This window comes from Oratosquilla oratoria, chromosome 30 (assembly GCF_046742065.1).
Source record: "Oratosquilla oratoria isolate Oo_2021 chromosome 30, ASM4674206v1, whole genome shotgun sequence".
NCBI classification, from domain to species: domain Eukaryota; kingdom Metazoa; phylum Arthropoda; class Malacostraca; order Stomatopoda; family Squillidae; genus Oratosquilla; species Oratosquilla oratoria.
This window is the reverse complement of record NC_134806.1, coordinates 3,537,195-3,556,000: the sequence shown is the minus strand read 5'-3', so window position 1 is coordinate 3,556,000 and position 18,806 is coordinate 3,537,195. Positions and strand designations below refer to the sequence as shown.

At 41.3% G+C, this 18,806-nt stretch overlaps 1 protein-coding gene across 9 annotated transcripts in view; it reads left to right on the top strand.

The window, feature by feature from the left end:
• Window positions 1-4,914: 4,914 nt before the first annotated feature.
• Window positions 4,915-18,806, top strand: part of LOC143040987 (zinc finger FYVE domain-containing protein 1-like) — a 62,124-nt gene continuing 48,232 nt past the window's right edge. For 5 of the 9 annotated variants that reach the window (XR_012967767.1, XR_012967766.1, XM_076212451.1 and 2 more), the window contains exons 1-2: window positions 10,590-10,634; window positions 17,611-17,788. Coding sequence is in view for 7 of the 9 variants with exons in the window: in XM_076212451.1 (XP_076068566.1) it covers window positions 10,605-10,634; window positions 17,611-17,788 (208 nt within the window). In the remaining 2 variants the exon portion in view is untranslated. Of the gene's footprint in view, window positions 5,098-6,089; window positions 6,314-7,419; window positions 7,491-8,397; window positions 8,506-10,589; window positions 10,635-17,610; window positions 17,789-18,806 lie in introns of those variants that run through there. The other 4 variants (XM_076212455.1, XM_076212454.1, XM_076212456.1 and 1 more) reach the window with 4 other exon arrangements.

Here is an 18,806-nt window from a genome sequence, read left to right as displayed (position 1 = left end):
AGGGTGGAGTGGAGGTGGAGGGTAGAATGTAGATTGAGAGAAGCGAGTAAATGCCTTGGTGGATTAAAAAGTGTAATGAGGAATAGACATTTGGGAATGGATGCTAAGAGGAGACTGTATGAAGGAGTGATTGTGCCAACAGCACTGTATGGGGCAGAAACATGGAACATAAGAGAAGAAGAGAGAAGGAGTTTGAATGTGTTTGAGATGAGGTGTCTGAGAAGTATGATGGGGGTTACTACGCTGGATAGAGCGAGAAATGAGGTGAGGAGTACAGGGGTGGTAAGGGAGTTGGGAGATAGGGTTGATGAAAGAGTATTAGGATGATTTGGATACATGGAAAGAATGAGTGAAGAAAGACTAGTAAAAGAGGTATGGAAGGCAGATGTGGAGGGAGTGAACATGAGGGGCCGTCCTAGGATGTGATGGATGGATGGGGTGAAAGGGGCTTTGGGTAAGAGGGGAATGTCTGTTGAGGAAGGACGGGAGAGGGCAGAAGACAGGGGTGAATGGAGAATGGTTGTATATGGATGATGTTGTGATGCATGAGGTGGAATGGGTGGGGGAATGTGGGCTGAGGTAGTATGTGTGAGCAAAATTTGACGCAGCCCGAAGGGATTTCTCCCCGTCTTCTCCTTTTCTGCATGGGAGGGATGGACAGCGGGGGTCGCTGACTTAATGAAGCAGCCTTGCTGTGGACGTGATGTGTCTTGCGACACTGCCTCTGACCCAGGGCAGTGGACAAGGTGCAGGGATGACCCGTCATCCAGGAGATGCCAAGATAAGAGGGAGGGTGGAGGGGAGTGGAGTGTATTTAGGGATGGAATGGGTGGGAATTGTTTCTATGCTTTTTTCTTTTTGGCTACCTCCCTTGTAAGGGGGAAAAAGCCTTGGTATATGTATGTATGTACTCCAAACTTCCCAACCACTCCGTGTATTGGTTCATCACCTACTCTAGCATTGAGAGCTCCCAAAACCACTACACTAACATTCCCCCAAAAAAACTCTCTGAGCATTCATTGAAATCTATAAAAAAAAAAAAAAATCCCTTTCATCTACTCTTCTCATTACCAGGCCCATATGCACTTACAAAGACCTACATCCCCCTTCCCAATTCCGTCTTCATCCACATTAACCTTGATGAAACCTCCTTCCACTCCACCATACGCTTACCTATCTCCTCACTGGTAGAGCCACCCCTTCTCCCCCACTTATCTTCTCACTCCCGACAGTCTCCCTACTACGCTCCCAAACTCCCCCTCCCTTTCACCTTAGTTTCATTTAACGCCAACACATCCATATCAAATATACTGCCTACCTTCCCTTTTACTCCCATCTGTACCATACCCATTAAAAGAACATTATGGTTCTGGTTGGTAGACTCTTCCCAGACCCTCTTATGGATTGACTTCTCGTAAGAATGCACCCCTTAGGATTACAGACAACATGATGCCTATTAACATCACCCCGTTCCGTTTCAGCAGCTTTTTACGACACAAGTAGAAAAACTCCGTATTGAGCATGTTCTTCCCACTACTACAGGGAACAGAAACGAAAATGGGGATATATACTCAAAGAAGTGGTATATGGCTGTATCAAGAGTGGGGGGGAGGGGCAGCGTAAAGGATGCACAGCCGCAGTATAATAAAGTAGCATGATTTCCAAGTAGATATTTGCTCTATGATTTCCAAGTAGATATTTGCTCTAACACACAAAATGTGTAGCTCTGGTCCGTAGAGGCGCCCTATATATTCTCTAAAGTATCGTCTGCATGCTACTGAGCAAATTCCACCGCACAATAACATGTAGGTAAAACCCTAGACGGGTTTGAACTGAACTCTCATTAGGCAATATATTAACTGTTGATCATAAGTCCAGCATATGATCCAAGATTATAGTGAATCCCAAAGTGCCTAAGGGTCTGCAGTAGATAATATTCCGTTGACGTGGCACCCTGTGAATGGTTGAAATAACGACCACGAAGAACGTTTGAAATTTCACCCAGTCAAAGGACGCCACCGGGGAAGTCACTGCCACTAACTGCATAAATTAACCTTGATAAATATTTCCGGCCGAAACGTTTGGGAAAGCAATTGTAAGCTCTCATTTGTTTTTCGTGACAACCTTAAACCATACGCGCACGCGCGCACACACACAACACATACACTTGTGTGTAGTTGTGACAAACACTTGTGTTGACTGTAGGAAAGAGCAAACGCACGACTTAGTTGAAGTATCTGGGTTGAAGTGAAATGTGTAGCCCCGATTTAGAAGTAATACATTAGTCACTAGTGTATTTAAAATGGAGGGTGGAAAACGATACAACAGACATCCATAAAATGAAATGTAAATAAAATCCTCAGTCAGGTGTAAAGTTGACATCCCCACCGAAGATGAAGGAACACGATACTGATTACGAATTTTTCATATTTTAGCTAGGTAATTTGTATGCGCAATACATCCGAACCGGACCTATAACGACATTCGGAACAATGTTACGTTGTTGTCTGTTTTTATGCAGTAGTTCCCTTGTAATTGTATTAATGTAATAACAACGAGAGATTTTTACATGGTTCTAGTCAGGTCCGCCAATATCACGTATATATGTTTACAATACAGGGTGTTCCAAAAGTATATGTCACATTCTAAGAACTCGTGAAGCATGAACTACAAATGGTAGCAGGATGAAACTGGTACCATTTAAAAACTAAAATCATAAAAATTTTCTTGTTAATCCTGTTAAGGATCGGACGTTCCGGGCGAACTGATCGCGTGCTCCTGCAGTGGCCCACTAGGTCTCCATGCGACTTCTTCCTCTGGGAGTATTTGAGAGGCTTGGTGTATGTACCTCCCCTTCCCAAAGACGTGGATGACCTGACGACTCGAATAAGAGAAGCCTTGGCAACCATCAAAAACGCTATGCTAGGTCGCGTTTGGCAAGAAATGGATTATAGTTTGGATGTGTGCTGGGTAAACCAAGGGGCACATATTCAACACTTTAAATAAAATAATAAATTAATTTCTTGCAATTTTGTATTCATATTTCTTGTATAGAAACTTGAAATTATAAGCTTTCAGGATATACATATCGAATTTTGATATCCCCATGATATAAAATTATATTAAGATATAAAATGTCGTAATGTGACATTTACTTTTGGAGCACCCTGTGTACTAATGGCGGAACAACTCGACTCAGACTTTCGTTCTACGTTTGGCACGACGAAAACCTTTCTTTCTGAAGTAGGACTCCATCGACAGTTGCCCCCTCTGCCAGGAGGTATTTAGTCAACTTCCAGGAGGTGGCATTAGCATGGCATGCAAGGCCTAATTGTTATTCCATCCTTCGCAGATGTCGTTTGACATTGAATGTTGGTGCATGGTATATGATGCACATTCCAACCCGGCGTAGAAGAATGGGTTTGATGACTTTTCGCCTAGTAACTGTATCTCTGTGCACACGGATCTGCCTAAGGACATACATAAAATGAAAGTGCTCCGCCATTTACGCAGCCTCCTCCAGCATGATTGCGCTCATGTATCTCATGCCTTCTTTCACATCCTGCATCAAGTTGACCACAGAAGAATTAAGAGATAATCTACCGTGTTGTAACACTAGAGGTGTGACCATATCATGCATTTATGAGTTCACGCATTTGTAGTCTTAATAGATACGGTGTGAAATACACCTTGTATCTAGACACATTACCGTTTACCGTTGACGAAGTTCCAGGCCCACCAAACTTGTAATGAAGTTCTCATCGAAAATTATTTTCTTTGCACATATGTTTGAAGAGATATGAATTAAATATGTGTATACTTTAACAAATAAGGTGTTAAATACACCTAGGGAGACATATGCTTTGAAGAGAGATAAATTAAATCTCAGTATCAATAGATAATAGATAACTTCGGGAATACACCTGTAATGAGAGGGATTAAACATCTACGTATTATTGGACTAAAACAATACCCACCACACAATGAAAAATATATAAAAATATACACATGCACTTAGATAATTGTTAAATACATCTATGTAAATCTATCTGTACCAAAAATACTATTAACTAAAAAATTTGCCTGTGGCCGAAACATTTACCCTAAGGGCCTCAATATGTCAGAAACGCTAAATGTGCTTGTTCCGTAGGGATGTTTGTTCTATGGAAAATGCCTGTGGGATGGGGTTGTTTGTCTGTATGTGTGAGGAGGTTATGTGGGTGCGTTCGCGCGGGCGTGCCAACGTCTCAGAGTACTGGCCAGTGGCCACACGACCAACCACTTTCATACCTTCGCTTCAGGTCAAACGTAAATTAAAACGCTGGGAGGCGAACGTTTTGGCTGCTCCGCGAGAAGTGAGGCAGCAATTCCGAGATGACGTTCTCGAACGTTAGACGAATCATGATGTAGCCTAAGGTGCCACTCTCTCACCCACAGCGATCCTCCATGTCAGTTTGAAGTCTGTGTCAGTGACGCATAGACCTCTGGTTTGTATATTCGCGACGTCATAAAATGGCGCGAAAGAATTCCAGCGAGTCGTTTTCCCGCCAAAAGTATTTACACACTACTCACGTCCATAATTAATTTTCTGAAGTGGATTAATTCGACATGCGAATTCACCATGTGACGTGCCGCTTTCTTGAAAGGAATTGAGGTCATGTATACTCTTGTATACAGCTCACCGAGCTTATTGTTCCGAGAAAGTTCTGCTGGGACTCTCAAACACGCTTTTTTGTAGCCTTTTCGCCAAACTTCCCGTTCTGTATTGATTGCTTCCAGAACATTCAGATGACGTGTATTTGCGCCAACATTATGAAATAGTCTCATCAGGATGAATGTTCTTGCATCACGTGAGCACAGAAGAATTGTTTTTGACATTGTAGACTTCCACGCATATTTTCTTTTCATAAGTGTTTTGCCATGAGTAACTATGGCTAGCGATTGACTACTGTTGCATAGAGAACAATCCATCTTATCGTCAAGTCATCATGTGATTGAAAATAGCATATCGGCCGTCCACTCTTCCTCACACACCAATAATTCATTATGGTACTGGCTAGAGTGAAAATGCCACCCTAAAAAGAATCTGGTGCAATAGTGAGTATGAGGGAAAATTATATATAAGCTGTAGTGGAAGGATATAAAGCTAGGTTTGTGAAAAGCGTAAGTTTTAACAACCTTAGAGTAGCGAAACACCCGCCATTTATGCTTGAGTAAAAAAACAATAAGAATATACAGTATTTCTAATGATTGTAGAAGTTGGAGTTGTTATCGTTTGTGTTTAGTGACAAATAATGATAATAGAAACGAATACTTAACTTTTGTTTTGATTACCATCATGGCAACAAACGATGTAAAATTTAAGTGTCAGTACAGTATTAGTATAGTGTATAACACGGTCGTGACATTTACGACAGTATCGTTTGGCACAGTATCGTAATAGTATTAATGTGGCCTTATTTATATTATACATGTTCCCATACAGCGTGTGTTCTCAATTACATAATTTCTACCTTCTTCACATGTCTTAAATGACTTTGCCGCGCTATTTCTATTGCTATGACGCACTTCCGGACAAATTGGACAGCTGACTAAGGATGTCAGATGTACGATGATGTCAAGTAATGACTATGCAAAAACAATGCCAACTTATATGTCAAAATAAGATTGTTTAAGACAAGCAATGTACTATTAGAATTTCTTGTTTAAAATATATATATACATTTATATGATAATGCGACATTAGTGTTATGCTTTTACTAGAGATAAAATCCCCACTCTCCTTTATCTCCATAGAGCGTTATCACACTACACTAGATGCAGTCTAATGGTTATGCACAATTTCTCATTCTCAGGAAGTTGTAACAATTATCATATATTATAAATCTAAATTTCAACTAAGGTTGAATGCCTTCCCAGGCAATATAACCAAATCCGAGCGCTGAATGTCGCGTTCACGAGCAGACTAATGTGTGTGCGAAGAAGTGCAGAAGACAAACTTCCAAGTTACTGTATTGACATTTATTTTTATTGTACCATATAACATTTGCAAACTTGACGAACAACTGAATTGGTTTATTTTTTCTTGTAAGGTAATACAAATGTGTTTCATCATTAAATGTAGTTTATGAAGCAGATGCAAGTGCGACCCAAAACTTATATGTGGCAACCCTGTTCTTCATCCTCCTGTGTTGAGCAGACAGTAAACATCAGGATATAGTTTGAGTGATACACTTTCTCCGTAACCAATGGGCATTTTGGTTACTATTATAGATTCATCAGTGCTCTTTGCACACACGACGTGATATGAAAGGTAAGCGAGATATTCATTAATGCATCATATAATTCTGGTTTTCATTCCTTTGGTTAAATGCGATGAAATACTACTTGGGCCGTTTTGGACGCAGCCCTGTCAAGGTTTTGATGTGATAGAAGTTCGCCATAGCAAATTATCAACCAACTTTTCAGTTCTGTTCTTTTCCTTAAGACCCAAATGCATGTTCTGCTTCTATGATTCAGAAGGAGCAACGTTTCAACGTTTCTCATGAAAACTACTCATTTCGCGTCTTCAATCGTCCTTCCCTCCACTCTTCATTTCATGACTCATACGTACCTTCCCAATCGTTGATGAGGAATTTAATTCAAGACAGTAGCAGTGTTATCTTCCGAATTTCAGGAGAAATAAGGAAGACCATCATTGAGCGTTGAGATGATGTATTAACATCGTTCAAAAATGACATTGGTGTAAAGTTCATAAATACAGTTAATTTACTCTTCAACTCTTGTATTTCAAGGAACATTAAACACTTATTTCAGTAACATAAGACTGATGACATGAAACACGATTGTAGAATGATCTTAGTAGTAGTTGTTTTCTTACGAAATCAACAAATTCTTGATTAGAAGTAATGAACAAATTCAGAATGACAGGGATCCACCCTCATACAGTAAATACTCAAACTTCCTTCACATGGTGATATAATGTGTTTACTATTTTCTTTGGCTAAGGTCGTATAACTATTCAGTGGAAGGGGAATAGATTGCATTCCAGCTGAAGGAAAGACTTCATTTGAGCTGTCCATAGCCAGAAAATAACCATATGATTACACTATTGCAGTTGAATGCAGTGATGATCGTCCATAGTAGTTTTGTTGCCATTTGTATTTGTAGTGTAGTGAACCTTGAAATGTAATATTGGACTGTAAAGAATGGACATTTCTTACAACTGAATAAAATTGTGGCTTTAGCATGGATAATTGTCAAGCACATTGGAATGGGTTAATTGGTAAATACTTAACCTTATGAGGAGTAGAGGCTTCTACCTGATAGATAAAATTGTTGAGTATTTGGAGGAATTTTAATGCAAGTACAACTTCAATAAGTTAACCCGCAAAATCTATGTATATGCTCAAATTTCAGTGTGCTGTATCATCCATGCACTTCAGGAAGTGAAGAGACCCTGTTATAAGAAAAAATGAAAGAAAATATGGGTAAATTAATGAATATAGAAAGATAAGTAAATGAATAAACTAGAATAAGTAAACTCATAAGGCTTAATTATATAAACAATTTGACTTAGAAAAAGCAGATGTACCTGAAATGAAAAGTAAATTTGGTAAATTTTTAGAAGTGCAGTCCTACGTGATATAGTAATTGCAGTCCTACGTGATATAGTAATAGAAAATTGAATAATAATTTTGTAAATTATAATACATCAATGTAAAATGTGTTACTCTTGGTGGAAATCAATAATAGAAATAATTGCTAAAAACTATAAACAAACAAACATAACTACTTTGACTACTTGAGATGCCATCTTTGTTTTGGTAGAGGCGGAGGTTGAAGAAATTAAATTAAGCTAAATTCGTCTATTCTTACATAGCCTGACCTACCTAACCTAACCTGTATTTAGTAATGCAGTACCTGTAATTCTAGAGGACATCAGGCCATTGTTGTTGTCCATGACCTCTGAATCTATCAAAACAAAGATGGTGTCTAAAGGAGTCTACACAACTTCGTCTCAGCATAGATTTTAGTAATGTTTTTTTCTTTAATATATTTATTTCCACCAAGAAAAATATCTATTACATGATGTATTATAATTTACAAAATTAATATTTAATTTCCTAATACTATACTGCATAGGTGTACAATTGTAAAAAAATAATGTACATTGTCAGTGCATACAAAAATCTCGTGTACACAGTTGATTGACTGATGATTTATAATAATGTTTAAGCATGATGCATATCTAAAAGGTGTTATTAACCTCTTTAATACGAGTCAAATATTCACACTTGTATTAGCTGCCTGACATACAATGATGGATCACAATACCGTAATACGTGCGTTATAAAATATAAATTTACAGCTGTTATACTCATTCTCTTTCCCCAGAATGTAACTACTCAAAAGGGGATCAAGCCTGTTCACAGAATAAGAGGGTCACTCAGCTACAACTACAAAATATAATTAGGAAGCTGACGCTGGCATCCTCATATACCGGTACTCACTTGTGCTTCATGATGCCTACATAGGCATCATCATATTTGAGGGATTAAGTGCATATATATTTTTTTTTTTTTCCCTTCAGTGCCATATTCTAGTGTTAGGCAGTGCTTTTTGCATTTGCAGTGCAATTCATATGTAGAAAAAAGTACAGTAATTTCAAGCATAAATGAAAGCAAAATAATGAATAGAGTAAAAAAAATTGTATACTGTATATTGAAAATTTGTATTGTATATTGAAATTCATGTTGCAGTAGCATGAACATCTCATTATCAACAAGCAATTTTTTCTTCTATTTATTTAAGGAAATCCTAGTTCCTTGGCTTTACTTTTCACTGTGATGAGAGGAAACTGATAGGGCTTTAGGGAAGGAGTATTGAAAAAAATGAAAGCTAGTAAAGCACCTGGGTAAGATGGTTGTTGCATCAAGTGTGTGACAAAGGAAGCAGTTATAGTGGATTGGTTAGTGAGTTCGGGAGAGTGTATGAAAGAAGAAAGCTGAAGATAAATGTGGGTAAAAGTAAGGTGATGAGATGTACAAGGGGTGAAAGTGGCAGCAGACTGGAAGTGAGCATTAAGGGAGAGCGACTGGAGGAAGTGGATAGTTTTAGATACTGTACTTGGGTGCAAATGTGGCAGGAAAAGGTGGAGTGGAGGTGGAGGTAGAATGTAGATTGAGAGAAGCGAGTAAATGCCTTGGTGGATGAGAAATAAACATTTGGGAATGGATGCTAAGAGGAGACTGTATGAAGTAGTGATTGTACCAACAGCACTGTATGGGGCAGAAACATGTAACGTAAGAGAGGAGTTTGAATGTGTTTTAGATGAGGTGTCCGAGAAGTATGATGGGGGTTACTAGGCTAGATAGAGTGAGAAATGAGGAAGTGAGGAGGAGAACAGGGGTGGAAAGGGAATTGGAAGATGGGGTTGATGAAAGAGTATTAGGATGGTTTGGACACATGGAAAGAATGAATGAAGAAAGACTAGTAAAAGAGGTATGGAAGACAGATGTGGAGGGAGTGAACATGAGGGGACATCCTAGGGCTAGTAAGTGAGAGTAGAATGAAGAGGGAATTGAGCCAGTTTGTGGATAGTACTGCACTTATAGCTGAGTTGGAGGATAGTCTGAAGCAGTTAGCAGCAGAGTTTGGGAGAGTATGTGAGAGTAAATTGAAAGTAAATGTTGGCAAAAGTAAGGTGATGAAATAAACAAGGGTTGAGGGTGGCAGTTCATTGAAGGTGAGTTTAAATGACAAGAGGTAGGAGGGTGTGGAGTATTTAGGATCGTATGTAGGAGGGAATGGAGAATGAAGGTGAATTATAGAGTAAGGGAAACAGGTAAACGACTATGGTTAATGAAGTGTCATGAGAAATAGGTGTATTGGAATGAACACAGGGAAGACTGAAAGAAGATTGATTGTGGCCATAATGCTGTTAGGAGCAGAGACTTGGAATTTGAAGAAGAAAGGAAGAACCTAAACATGTTAGAGATAAAGTATGATAAGGTTACGAGGATGGTTGAAAAAATGTGGAGGTGAGGCAGAGAGCAGGGATGGAAAGAGAATTGGCTCATGGGGTTGATCAGAGAATGCTTGGGTGATTTGCACATATGAAAAAAATAAGTGAAGAAATGCTAGCAAAAAATATGGAAGGTGGAGATGGATGGAGGGAACTTAAGGAGAAGACCAAGAATGAGGTAGATGGACAGGGTGGAAGGGGCGTGGATGCAAGAGGAACATCTGTTGAGCAGGGAAAGGAAAGAACAAGAGAAAGATGTGAATGGAGAGTGGTTGTGAATGAATGAATGAAAAAATATGCAGCCTGAAGGGACATCTATGTATTTCTTGAGCAAGTTAGAGGTCAGATAAACCAGCCTCCGTTCTTGAGCCCTTTGCAGGGCTAGTACCTGCTCAGACCCAAACCTTGCAGGTGGTCCAGAACCATTCACTTATATGGTTTGTTGTCCGCACAATGCCGCCACCGTTATTAGCGGCGGCACCCTGATCTCAGGTTAGGGAGAGTACCTCTTAACTGCAGGCAGTGCCAGGGGGGAGAGGGTGCCCCCAAGAAGCTGAGGATTACCTTGGAAGTGGAAATGGTGAGGTACTGCACCACCCCAGCCATGGTGAGTGGAAGGTGTGGTGTTGTCTTGCTGTGTATCCTCAGACCTGATCAATGGTTAGGATAACCCTTCATCCATGAGGAGCTAAGGTGGAAGGTGCATACATACATACTGTACATATACCAAAGGATTTTTCCCCCTTTCAAGGGAGGTAGCCAAAAAAAACAAAGGCATAGAAACCACTCCCACCAATTCCATCCCCTACATACTCCACTCCCCTCTAAACTCTTCCCTCTCTCTTATCTTGGCACCTCCTGGATGATGGGTCATCCCTGCAGCTTGTCCACTGCCCTGGGTCAGAAGCAGTGTCACAAGACACAGCACATCCACAGCAAGGCCGTTTCATTAAATCGGTGACCCCCCTCTCCGTCCCCTCATGCAGAAAAGGAGAAGACTGGGAGAAATCCCTTTGAGCTGCATCAGTTTATTTCTCATACATGCTCCCTCACCCCCCATCCCCCACCCACTCCCCCTCATGCATCACAATATCATCCATACACAACACATCTCCATTCACCCCTATCTTCTGTCCTCTCCCATCCTTCCTCAACATACATTTCCTGCTTTCCCAATACCCCTTTTACCCCATCCATCCATCTCATCCTTGGTTAACCCCTCATGTTCACTCCTTCCACCTCTGCCTTCCACACCATTTATTAGTCTTTCTTCACTCATTCTTTCCATGTGTCCAAACCATCCTAATACTCCTTTATCAGCCCTATCTCCCAACTCCCTTTCCACCCCTGTTCTCCTCACCTCCTCATTTCTCACTATCCAGCCTAGTAACCCCCATCACACTTCTCAGACACCTCATCTCAAACACATTCAAACTCCTCCTCTCTTCCTCCCATATGTTCCATGTTTCTGCCCTTTATAATGCTGTCAGCACAATCACTCCTTCATACAATCTCGTCTTAGCATCCATTCCCAAATGTCTATTTCTCATTACACGTTTTAATTCCCAAAGGCATTTACTTGCTTCTCTCTATTTACATTCTGCCTCCACCCCCCACTCCTCTCTTTCCTGCCACATTCACACCAAAGTATCTAAAACTATCCACTTCCTCCAGTCTCTCTCCCATAATACTCACTTCCAGTCTGCTGCCACTCTCTCTCCTTGTACATCTCATCACCTTACTTTTACCCACATTTATCTTTAACTTTAATTTTCACACACCTTCCCAAACTGTCACTAACTTCCTCAATCCCTCCTCTGATCTTGCTACAAGCACAGTGTCGTCAGCAAACAACAATTGGCTTATCTACCGCTTCTCTCCATTTTCTTTAACTATCTTCAATCCCTGACCCGCTACCCTTGCATTTACCTTGCACCACCCCATCCATGCATAAACTGAACAGCCAAGGCAACATAACGCATCCCTGATAAAGTCCCACCTTTACCTCAAACCACTCACTCCATTTCTAATCTTAACACAAGCTCTACTACTCTCATAAAAACCCTTGACTGCTCTTAACAGCTTTCCTCCTATCCTATATATCTGCAATACCTGCCACAGTGCCTTCCTGTCTACCCTGTCATAAGCCTTTTCCAAATCCATAAAACCCAGAGAACATCCTTACCTTTTCCTATAGCTTTTTCGCGTGTCTTACCACAAGGGGCAATGGACTAATTTTTGGATGGGTGTAAGGTAGACATGTGGTATGACTTGACAACCCTCCTTATAAGGGGGAAAAGGCCTTTTGGTACATGTATATACAATAGGATTCTACAATCAATTGAATAAATTTGACTGGTTTTGCTATTATCACTGTAATGAAGGGATTGTCCAAGCTGGTAACTCGTTCAGCAAAAGAACCTTTTCATTATTGAATAGCATTAAAAAAAAAATCTGGATTGTCATCATAGCAAAGGTGTTAAGGCATTCTTGTGAAACTGATGGCCTTGTTCCATTTTGGCATCCCCTTTGTATCACTAAAATGTTCTTTATTATTATTGCTTATGTTGTCTATCAGAAATATTAGGGTCTTCAGCTAATGGTCATATAACCAGATACCAAGAATTCATAAACAATTCTCATCCTAAAGTTGGATAAACTGGCAAAGCAACTAGTATTTTGTAGACATATATCAATCATGGCATTCTTTTTTATGATTGGAGATTATTTCCACTCCAAGAAGAATGCCTATCACTTAATCTACTATCCTTCCCATCTGTAACCCTTCTAAGATGTCTACTACCTCCAAGACCCATTTCATTGTGGCATTGTCTATAAAGATAAAAGCACTATTTTTTTGCTACAAAATAATAATATTCTTTTATGATTGGAAGCTAATTTTCACACAAGAATGTTATCTCTACAATCTCTCCCATCTATAACCTGCTTAGATCTCCTTTACTACTTCTGTGACTCCATCTTTTCAGCATTATATTGTCCCCAAAAAGAGAACCACTTGTTATCAGCAACAAATATAATACAACTATAATAGAGGAAAATTCTCCTGGAAAGAGTTGAACTACACACACATTCATCATAATTTCAACATGGCTTCAAAAAGGACCATCACATTGTTCACAAATCTTGCACAACAAATACTGAGCAGATTTAACGGTACCATAAAATAGAACACTCATGGATGCAGTGGACATAGATAAGGCAGATAGAGTCTAAAGACACCCTATCATTCTCTTGGTCCATTTGCCCAGGTCTAACTCGCAGGAGACCCAGTTATCTGGCAGTGGCCACCAGACTGGCCCATAGGTCACTGAAGGAAGAAACATGTTGGTGTATAGAAAATGACAAGTGTGGTTGTTCAGTGTCTTCTGTGTGATGGTTGTGTTTAGGGCAGTTTGATTCTGTGGCCTGGCCTATTCTGTGCTGGTACTGTCTTAAGAGCTGGGTTGTGTCATGAATGCAAGCAAGCTAGTGTGGTTCTCTCTTCTCTTGAGAGTGAATTTTCTCTAAGGCTGATGTCAGCTCTAGGCAGTTTGATGTCATATCAAGTTTGGTGGTTAGTCTTGAATAGTTTGTTTTTTGGTCTGGGTATGGATGTATTGTATAATACAAGTGATATATTATTGTTTATATTTGAGAAGGATGCTGATTTTTTCAGCTGGTTGTGTTTGTATGATGTAATTAAGTGGGTGAGTGGGATTAAAAGCTCTAGAATAGAACTGTGTGCCTATAATTTTCTTATGATGTCCTGTGGAAAGATTTTGGTTTCTGAGTGCTAGTGTTCTGTTGGGATGGTGTTAGTGCATTCTGTATTGTTTGTAAAGGGTCTGTTTGTTTTAAGCCAACCTAACACCACACAACACTTCATCGTAAAAGTAGACATTCTGTATTAATACAAAAGTTACAAAACAGGCTGTAGCATGAAGACTAAGCAGTTTCATATTAAATCAGGTAACCCCAAACGTAAATCCAATTCTTGAAGGGACCACTGACAGGTGCCTTGTGGTGGTCCTACAAGATAGGTAACTATCTCCTTACTGCCCCTTTTCAAAACCTGTCAACCCCTTCATCTCTAGCTAGTGGGTTGACATTTTGTCTTTGTGTTGGGCCCAAGATCTTTTATCATCTTCAGCTCTATTTCTTCCATCTTTTCACACATGAAGAGCTAACATCTGGTGACTGCTCCCCCTCTCCTGCAACTTTCAACTGGTGACAGAAGCAGTCCCACATTAAAATAACACAGACAACAGTCCAAATTTTTTCCCAGTGAAAGATTTGTGAGAGGACCTGATGACCATTGCCAGCTTTTGTGGGGCTTTGAATTTTTAGTCAGTGGAACTCAAGGCAACAATTATTATCAATGTCCCCACCCCTGAGTGACATAAGGTACTTACCACTGTTGTGGTGCAGCTTGTAACAGTCATGTGGCACTCCCTGGTATCTAGATGGTACTGTCAACAACTCTCATAATTATCTGTATTATATATACGTCTTTTAAGTTTTGAAAGTACAGTACTCTACAGTTGTAGGATTGTCCTTAGAATGCTCACATAGTATGCCATGCTTTTCGTAAATTCATTCCTAGGGTCAAATGATTCACTTTTGATTTTATTCATGGGAAACCATTGTACATAAACTACTGTATACAGTTTGCAAGTGTATTTTTTCACTTGTGTCCTATCAAGCCTATTTTCTTGTTAAAAATGTGCAGGGTTGGAGGTTTCCTAAGGATGTGTAATTGTAAAGATACTTAATATACACCCAACAGTAATGTATTTGATGATTTAATGTAATGATATACCACTTGTCAATTATAGGCTTATCATATCTCATTTACTAAAGATTAAAAACAAAAAATACATGACATGTGATAGTACGATTGTTTTTAGATTTAACCTCTAGAAAGTTTTCACGGCCAGACCTAGATAATCTGTAGTTAAGCTTAATTTCTCCCAAAAAGTTTTAGGCAGAATCATCCCAACCCTTGCTTTGATAGTGCGGATTACAATGGCTTGTAATGTCAGTGTATTGCAGTTGGAAACATTTTACTTCATAATAAGATAATTTGCAGAAATACAGTTATATAAAGGTGGGAGATGTAAGGGAGAGGGGAAAACAAGTTGATAGACATAGTTATTATTGAATGATGTTTATGAGAGTTGTGCCTCCTTGTGTTCAGAAACCTGTGTATGTGCAGTTGTTACCTGAACTGCAGGGGCCAAGTGGTTGTGAAGGTCATTGCAAGAAGGTCACATCTGTGACTCCTGATCCCCATGAATGTAGCTCATTTGAAATACATTTTTTTTCCGCTCTCTCTTTCTCTCTCACTTTGTCACTATCTCCTCTCTCTCTTTCCTCTCTCTCTTTCCTCTCTCTCTCTTTCCTCTCTCTCTCTTTCCTCTCTCTCTCTTTCCTCTCTCTCTCTCTCTCTCTCTCTCTCTCTCTCTCTCTCTCTCTCTCTCTCTCTCTCTCTCTCTCTCTCTCTCTCCTCTCTCTCTCTCTCTCTCTCTCTCTCTCTCTCTTCTCTCTTTCTCTCACTATCTCTCTCTCTGTCTTCTCTCTGTCTTCTCTCTCTCTCTCTTCTCTCTCTCTCTTCTCTCTCTCCTCTCTCTCTCTCTCTCTCTCTCTCTCTCTCTCTCTCTCTCTCTCTCTCTCTCTCTCTCTCTCTCCTCTCTTTCTCTTTCCTCCCTCTCTTTCTCTTTCCTCCCTCTCTTTCTCTTTCCTCCCTCTCTTTCTCTTTCCTCCCTCTCTTTCTTTCATCCCTCTCTCTCTCTCTCTCTCTCTCTCTCTCTCTCTCTCTCTCTCTCTCTCTCTCTCTCTCTCTCTCTCTCTCTCTCTCTCTCTCTCTCTCTCTCCCTCTCTCTCTCTCTCTCTCTCTCTCTCTCCCTCTCCCTCCCCCCTCTCCCTCCCCCCTCTCCCTCCCCCCTCTCCCATCTTTACCCCTCTCCCCTCTCTCTCCTTCCCTCCCACCCTCATGCTCTCTCTCCCTTCCTCCCTCCCTCTGCCTCCCTCTCCCCCCATCTCTATCCCTCTCCCCTCTCTCTCCTTCCCTCCCACTTTCGTGCTCTCTCTCTCTCTCTCTCTCTCTCTCTCTCTCTCTCTCTCTCTCTCTCTCTCTCTCTCTCTCTCTCTCTCTCTCTCTCTCTCTCTCTCTCTCTCTCTCTCTCTCTCTCTCTCTCTCTCTCTCTCTCTCTCTCTCTCTCTCTCTCTCTCTCTCTCTCTCTCTCTCTCTCTCTCTCTCTCTCCTTTTCCTCCCTCTCCTTCCTTCTCTCCCTCCCTTCTTCCTCTCTCTCCTTCTCTCCCTCCCCCCCTCCCCCTTTCTCTACCCCTCCCTCTCTCCCTTCCTTTCTCCCTTTCTTCCTTTCTCCCTTTCTCCTTTCCTTTCTCCCACCCTTTCTCCCTCTCCCTTCCTCCCTCTCCCTTACTCCCTCTCCCTTCCTCTCTCTCCCTTCCTCCCTCTCCCTCTCTCTCTCTCCCTTCCTCTTCTCTCTCTCTCCCTTCCTCTGCTCTCTCTCTCTCTCTCTCTCTCTCTCTCTCTCTCTCTCTCTCTCTCTCTCTCTCTCTCTCTCTCTCTCTCTCTCTCTCTCTCTCTCTCTCTCTCTCTCTCTCTCCATCTCTCTCTCTCCATCTCTCTCTCTCTCCATCTCTCTCTCTCTCTTTTTCTCCCTCCCTCTCATTCTTCCCTGCTCTCTCTTTCCTCCCCCTCTCTTTCTTCCCCCCTCTCTCTTCCCCCTCTCTCTTCCCCTCTCTTTTCCCCTTCTCCTTCTTCCCCCTCTCTCTTTCCCCCCTCTCTCTCTCTTCCTCCCTCTTTCTTCACCCTCTCCTTCCTCTCTCTTCCCCCTCTCCTTCCTCTCTCTTCCCCCTCTCTCTTCCCCTCTCTTTTCCCCTTCTCCTTCTTCCCCCTCTCTCTTTCCCCCCTCTCTCTCTTCCTCCCTCTTTCTTCACCCTCTCCTTCCTCCCTCTTTCTTCACCCTCTCCTTCCTCTCTCTTCCCCCTCTCCTTCCTCTCTCTTCCCCCTCTCTTCCCCCTCTCTCTTCCCCCTCTCTCTTCCCCCTCTCTTCCCCCTCTCTTCCCCCTCTCTTCCCTTTCTCTTCCCTTTCTCTTCCCTTTCTCTTCCCTTTCTCTTCCCTTTCTCTTCCCTTTCTCTTCCCTTTCTCTTCCCTTTCTCTTCCCTTTCTCTTCCCTTTCTCTTCCCTTTCTCTTCCCTTTCTCTTCCCTCTCTCTTCCCTCTCTCTTCCCTCTCTCTTCCCTCTCTCTTCCCTCTCTCTTCTCTCTCTCTTCCCTCTCTCTCTCTCTCTCTCTCTCTCTCTCTCTCTCTCTCTCTCTCTCTCTCTCTCTCTCTCTCTCTCTCTCTCTCTCTCTCTCTCTCTCTCTCTTTTCTCTCTCTCTCTTTTTTCTCTCTCTTTTTCTCTCCATCTCTATCTCATGCTTACACCCTCTCTTCTTCCATTTACCCCATATTTCCCCTGTGTCCACACTCTCTTCTGTGCTTCAACCATCCATGCTTTCTCCATCCTTTCCTCAGTTTCTTTCCCACTCCCTCACTTTATGTTTATGTTTTACAGATCCACAGTAGGGTGTACATTGTGATCAGGATGGAGGGCAAGAGGGGTAGTGGTGATGTGATCGGTGGAAGTCTCAGCAGTTGTGGAGGGAAGACAATTTCCCGAGATCGAGGATGTGGAACGGCGAGACGTCTACCTGCCATTGACCCTTGTCGAGGACTTTCCCACCTGCCTCAAAGTAAGGATTGGTCAGCTTTGTATACAGTAAACTCAAACGTATCTGGAATTCATGGAGATGTCAAGCTGCCAGTTAAATAATATTGCTGGTTAAATGAAAATTTCAGTCAATCCTTTGCCCTACGTCTCTCGTGCAGGAGACTTTTTTGGCTTCTAGGTAACCAGCGGTGGCTACTGGGAAGGCCTAGGGGTGACCAGGGAAGTTGTATTGTTGTATAGGGATTGTTAGTGTGGGGCATTAGAAGACAAGTTCGGTGCCTTGTATGTGTCGGTTTCATCTATGGCAGTTTGATTCTGTGGCTTGGCTTATTCTGTGTTGATACAGTATTAATATTCGATGGTGAACTAAACACGAGCATACCATTGTAGTTCTTACTTCTCCAGAGAAGGATCTTTTTCTCTGGGGCCCATTTTTGGGTGTTGTTAGTGAAGTATTTAATTTGGTGATCTTGTGTGAATGTTTTTGTGTGGGTGTATTGGGTGGTAGGTTGTTGTGTGTTTGAGTAGTATGCAGCTCTTATTTTATATTCAGTTGGTAATGCTTGTGTGTTATAAGATGAGGGAATGGAATCAAGGATTCTAGTATAGAACTGTGTACCCATTGTAAGGAACAGAAAAAGTTTGTAAAAAGACAAAACTTATAACTTGCATAGAAATTCGACCAACTGTGTTATATGGTTGTAAGATGTGGACCTTGACAGAACAACAAAAAAGGCCAGAAGTCTTTGAAAACAACATTCTTAGAAGAATCTTGGGACTAGTGTATGACTAAGAGACTGGAGAATGGAAGAGATAATGCAATAGAGAAATTAGAGAGGAGACAGGACAGCAACTACTGCAGTACATTGTATGCAGAAGAAGAGCAAGGTGGGCCGGTCACTGTGCCAGGATGGAACAAACCAGATTGCCAAAGATGGTGATGGAAGGAAGAGTGAGGGGTAGGTGCCCACTCAGAAGACAGAGATATTGATGGAGTGGTGGGTCACATGGTACAAATTAATCCCAACCTACAAGACTGG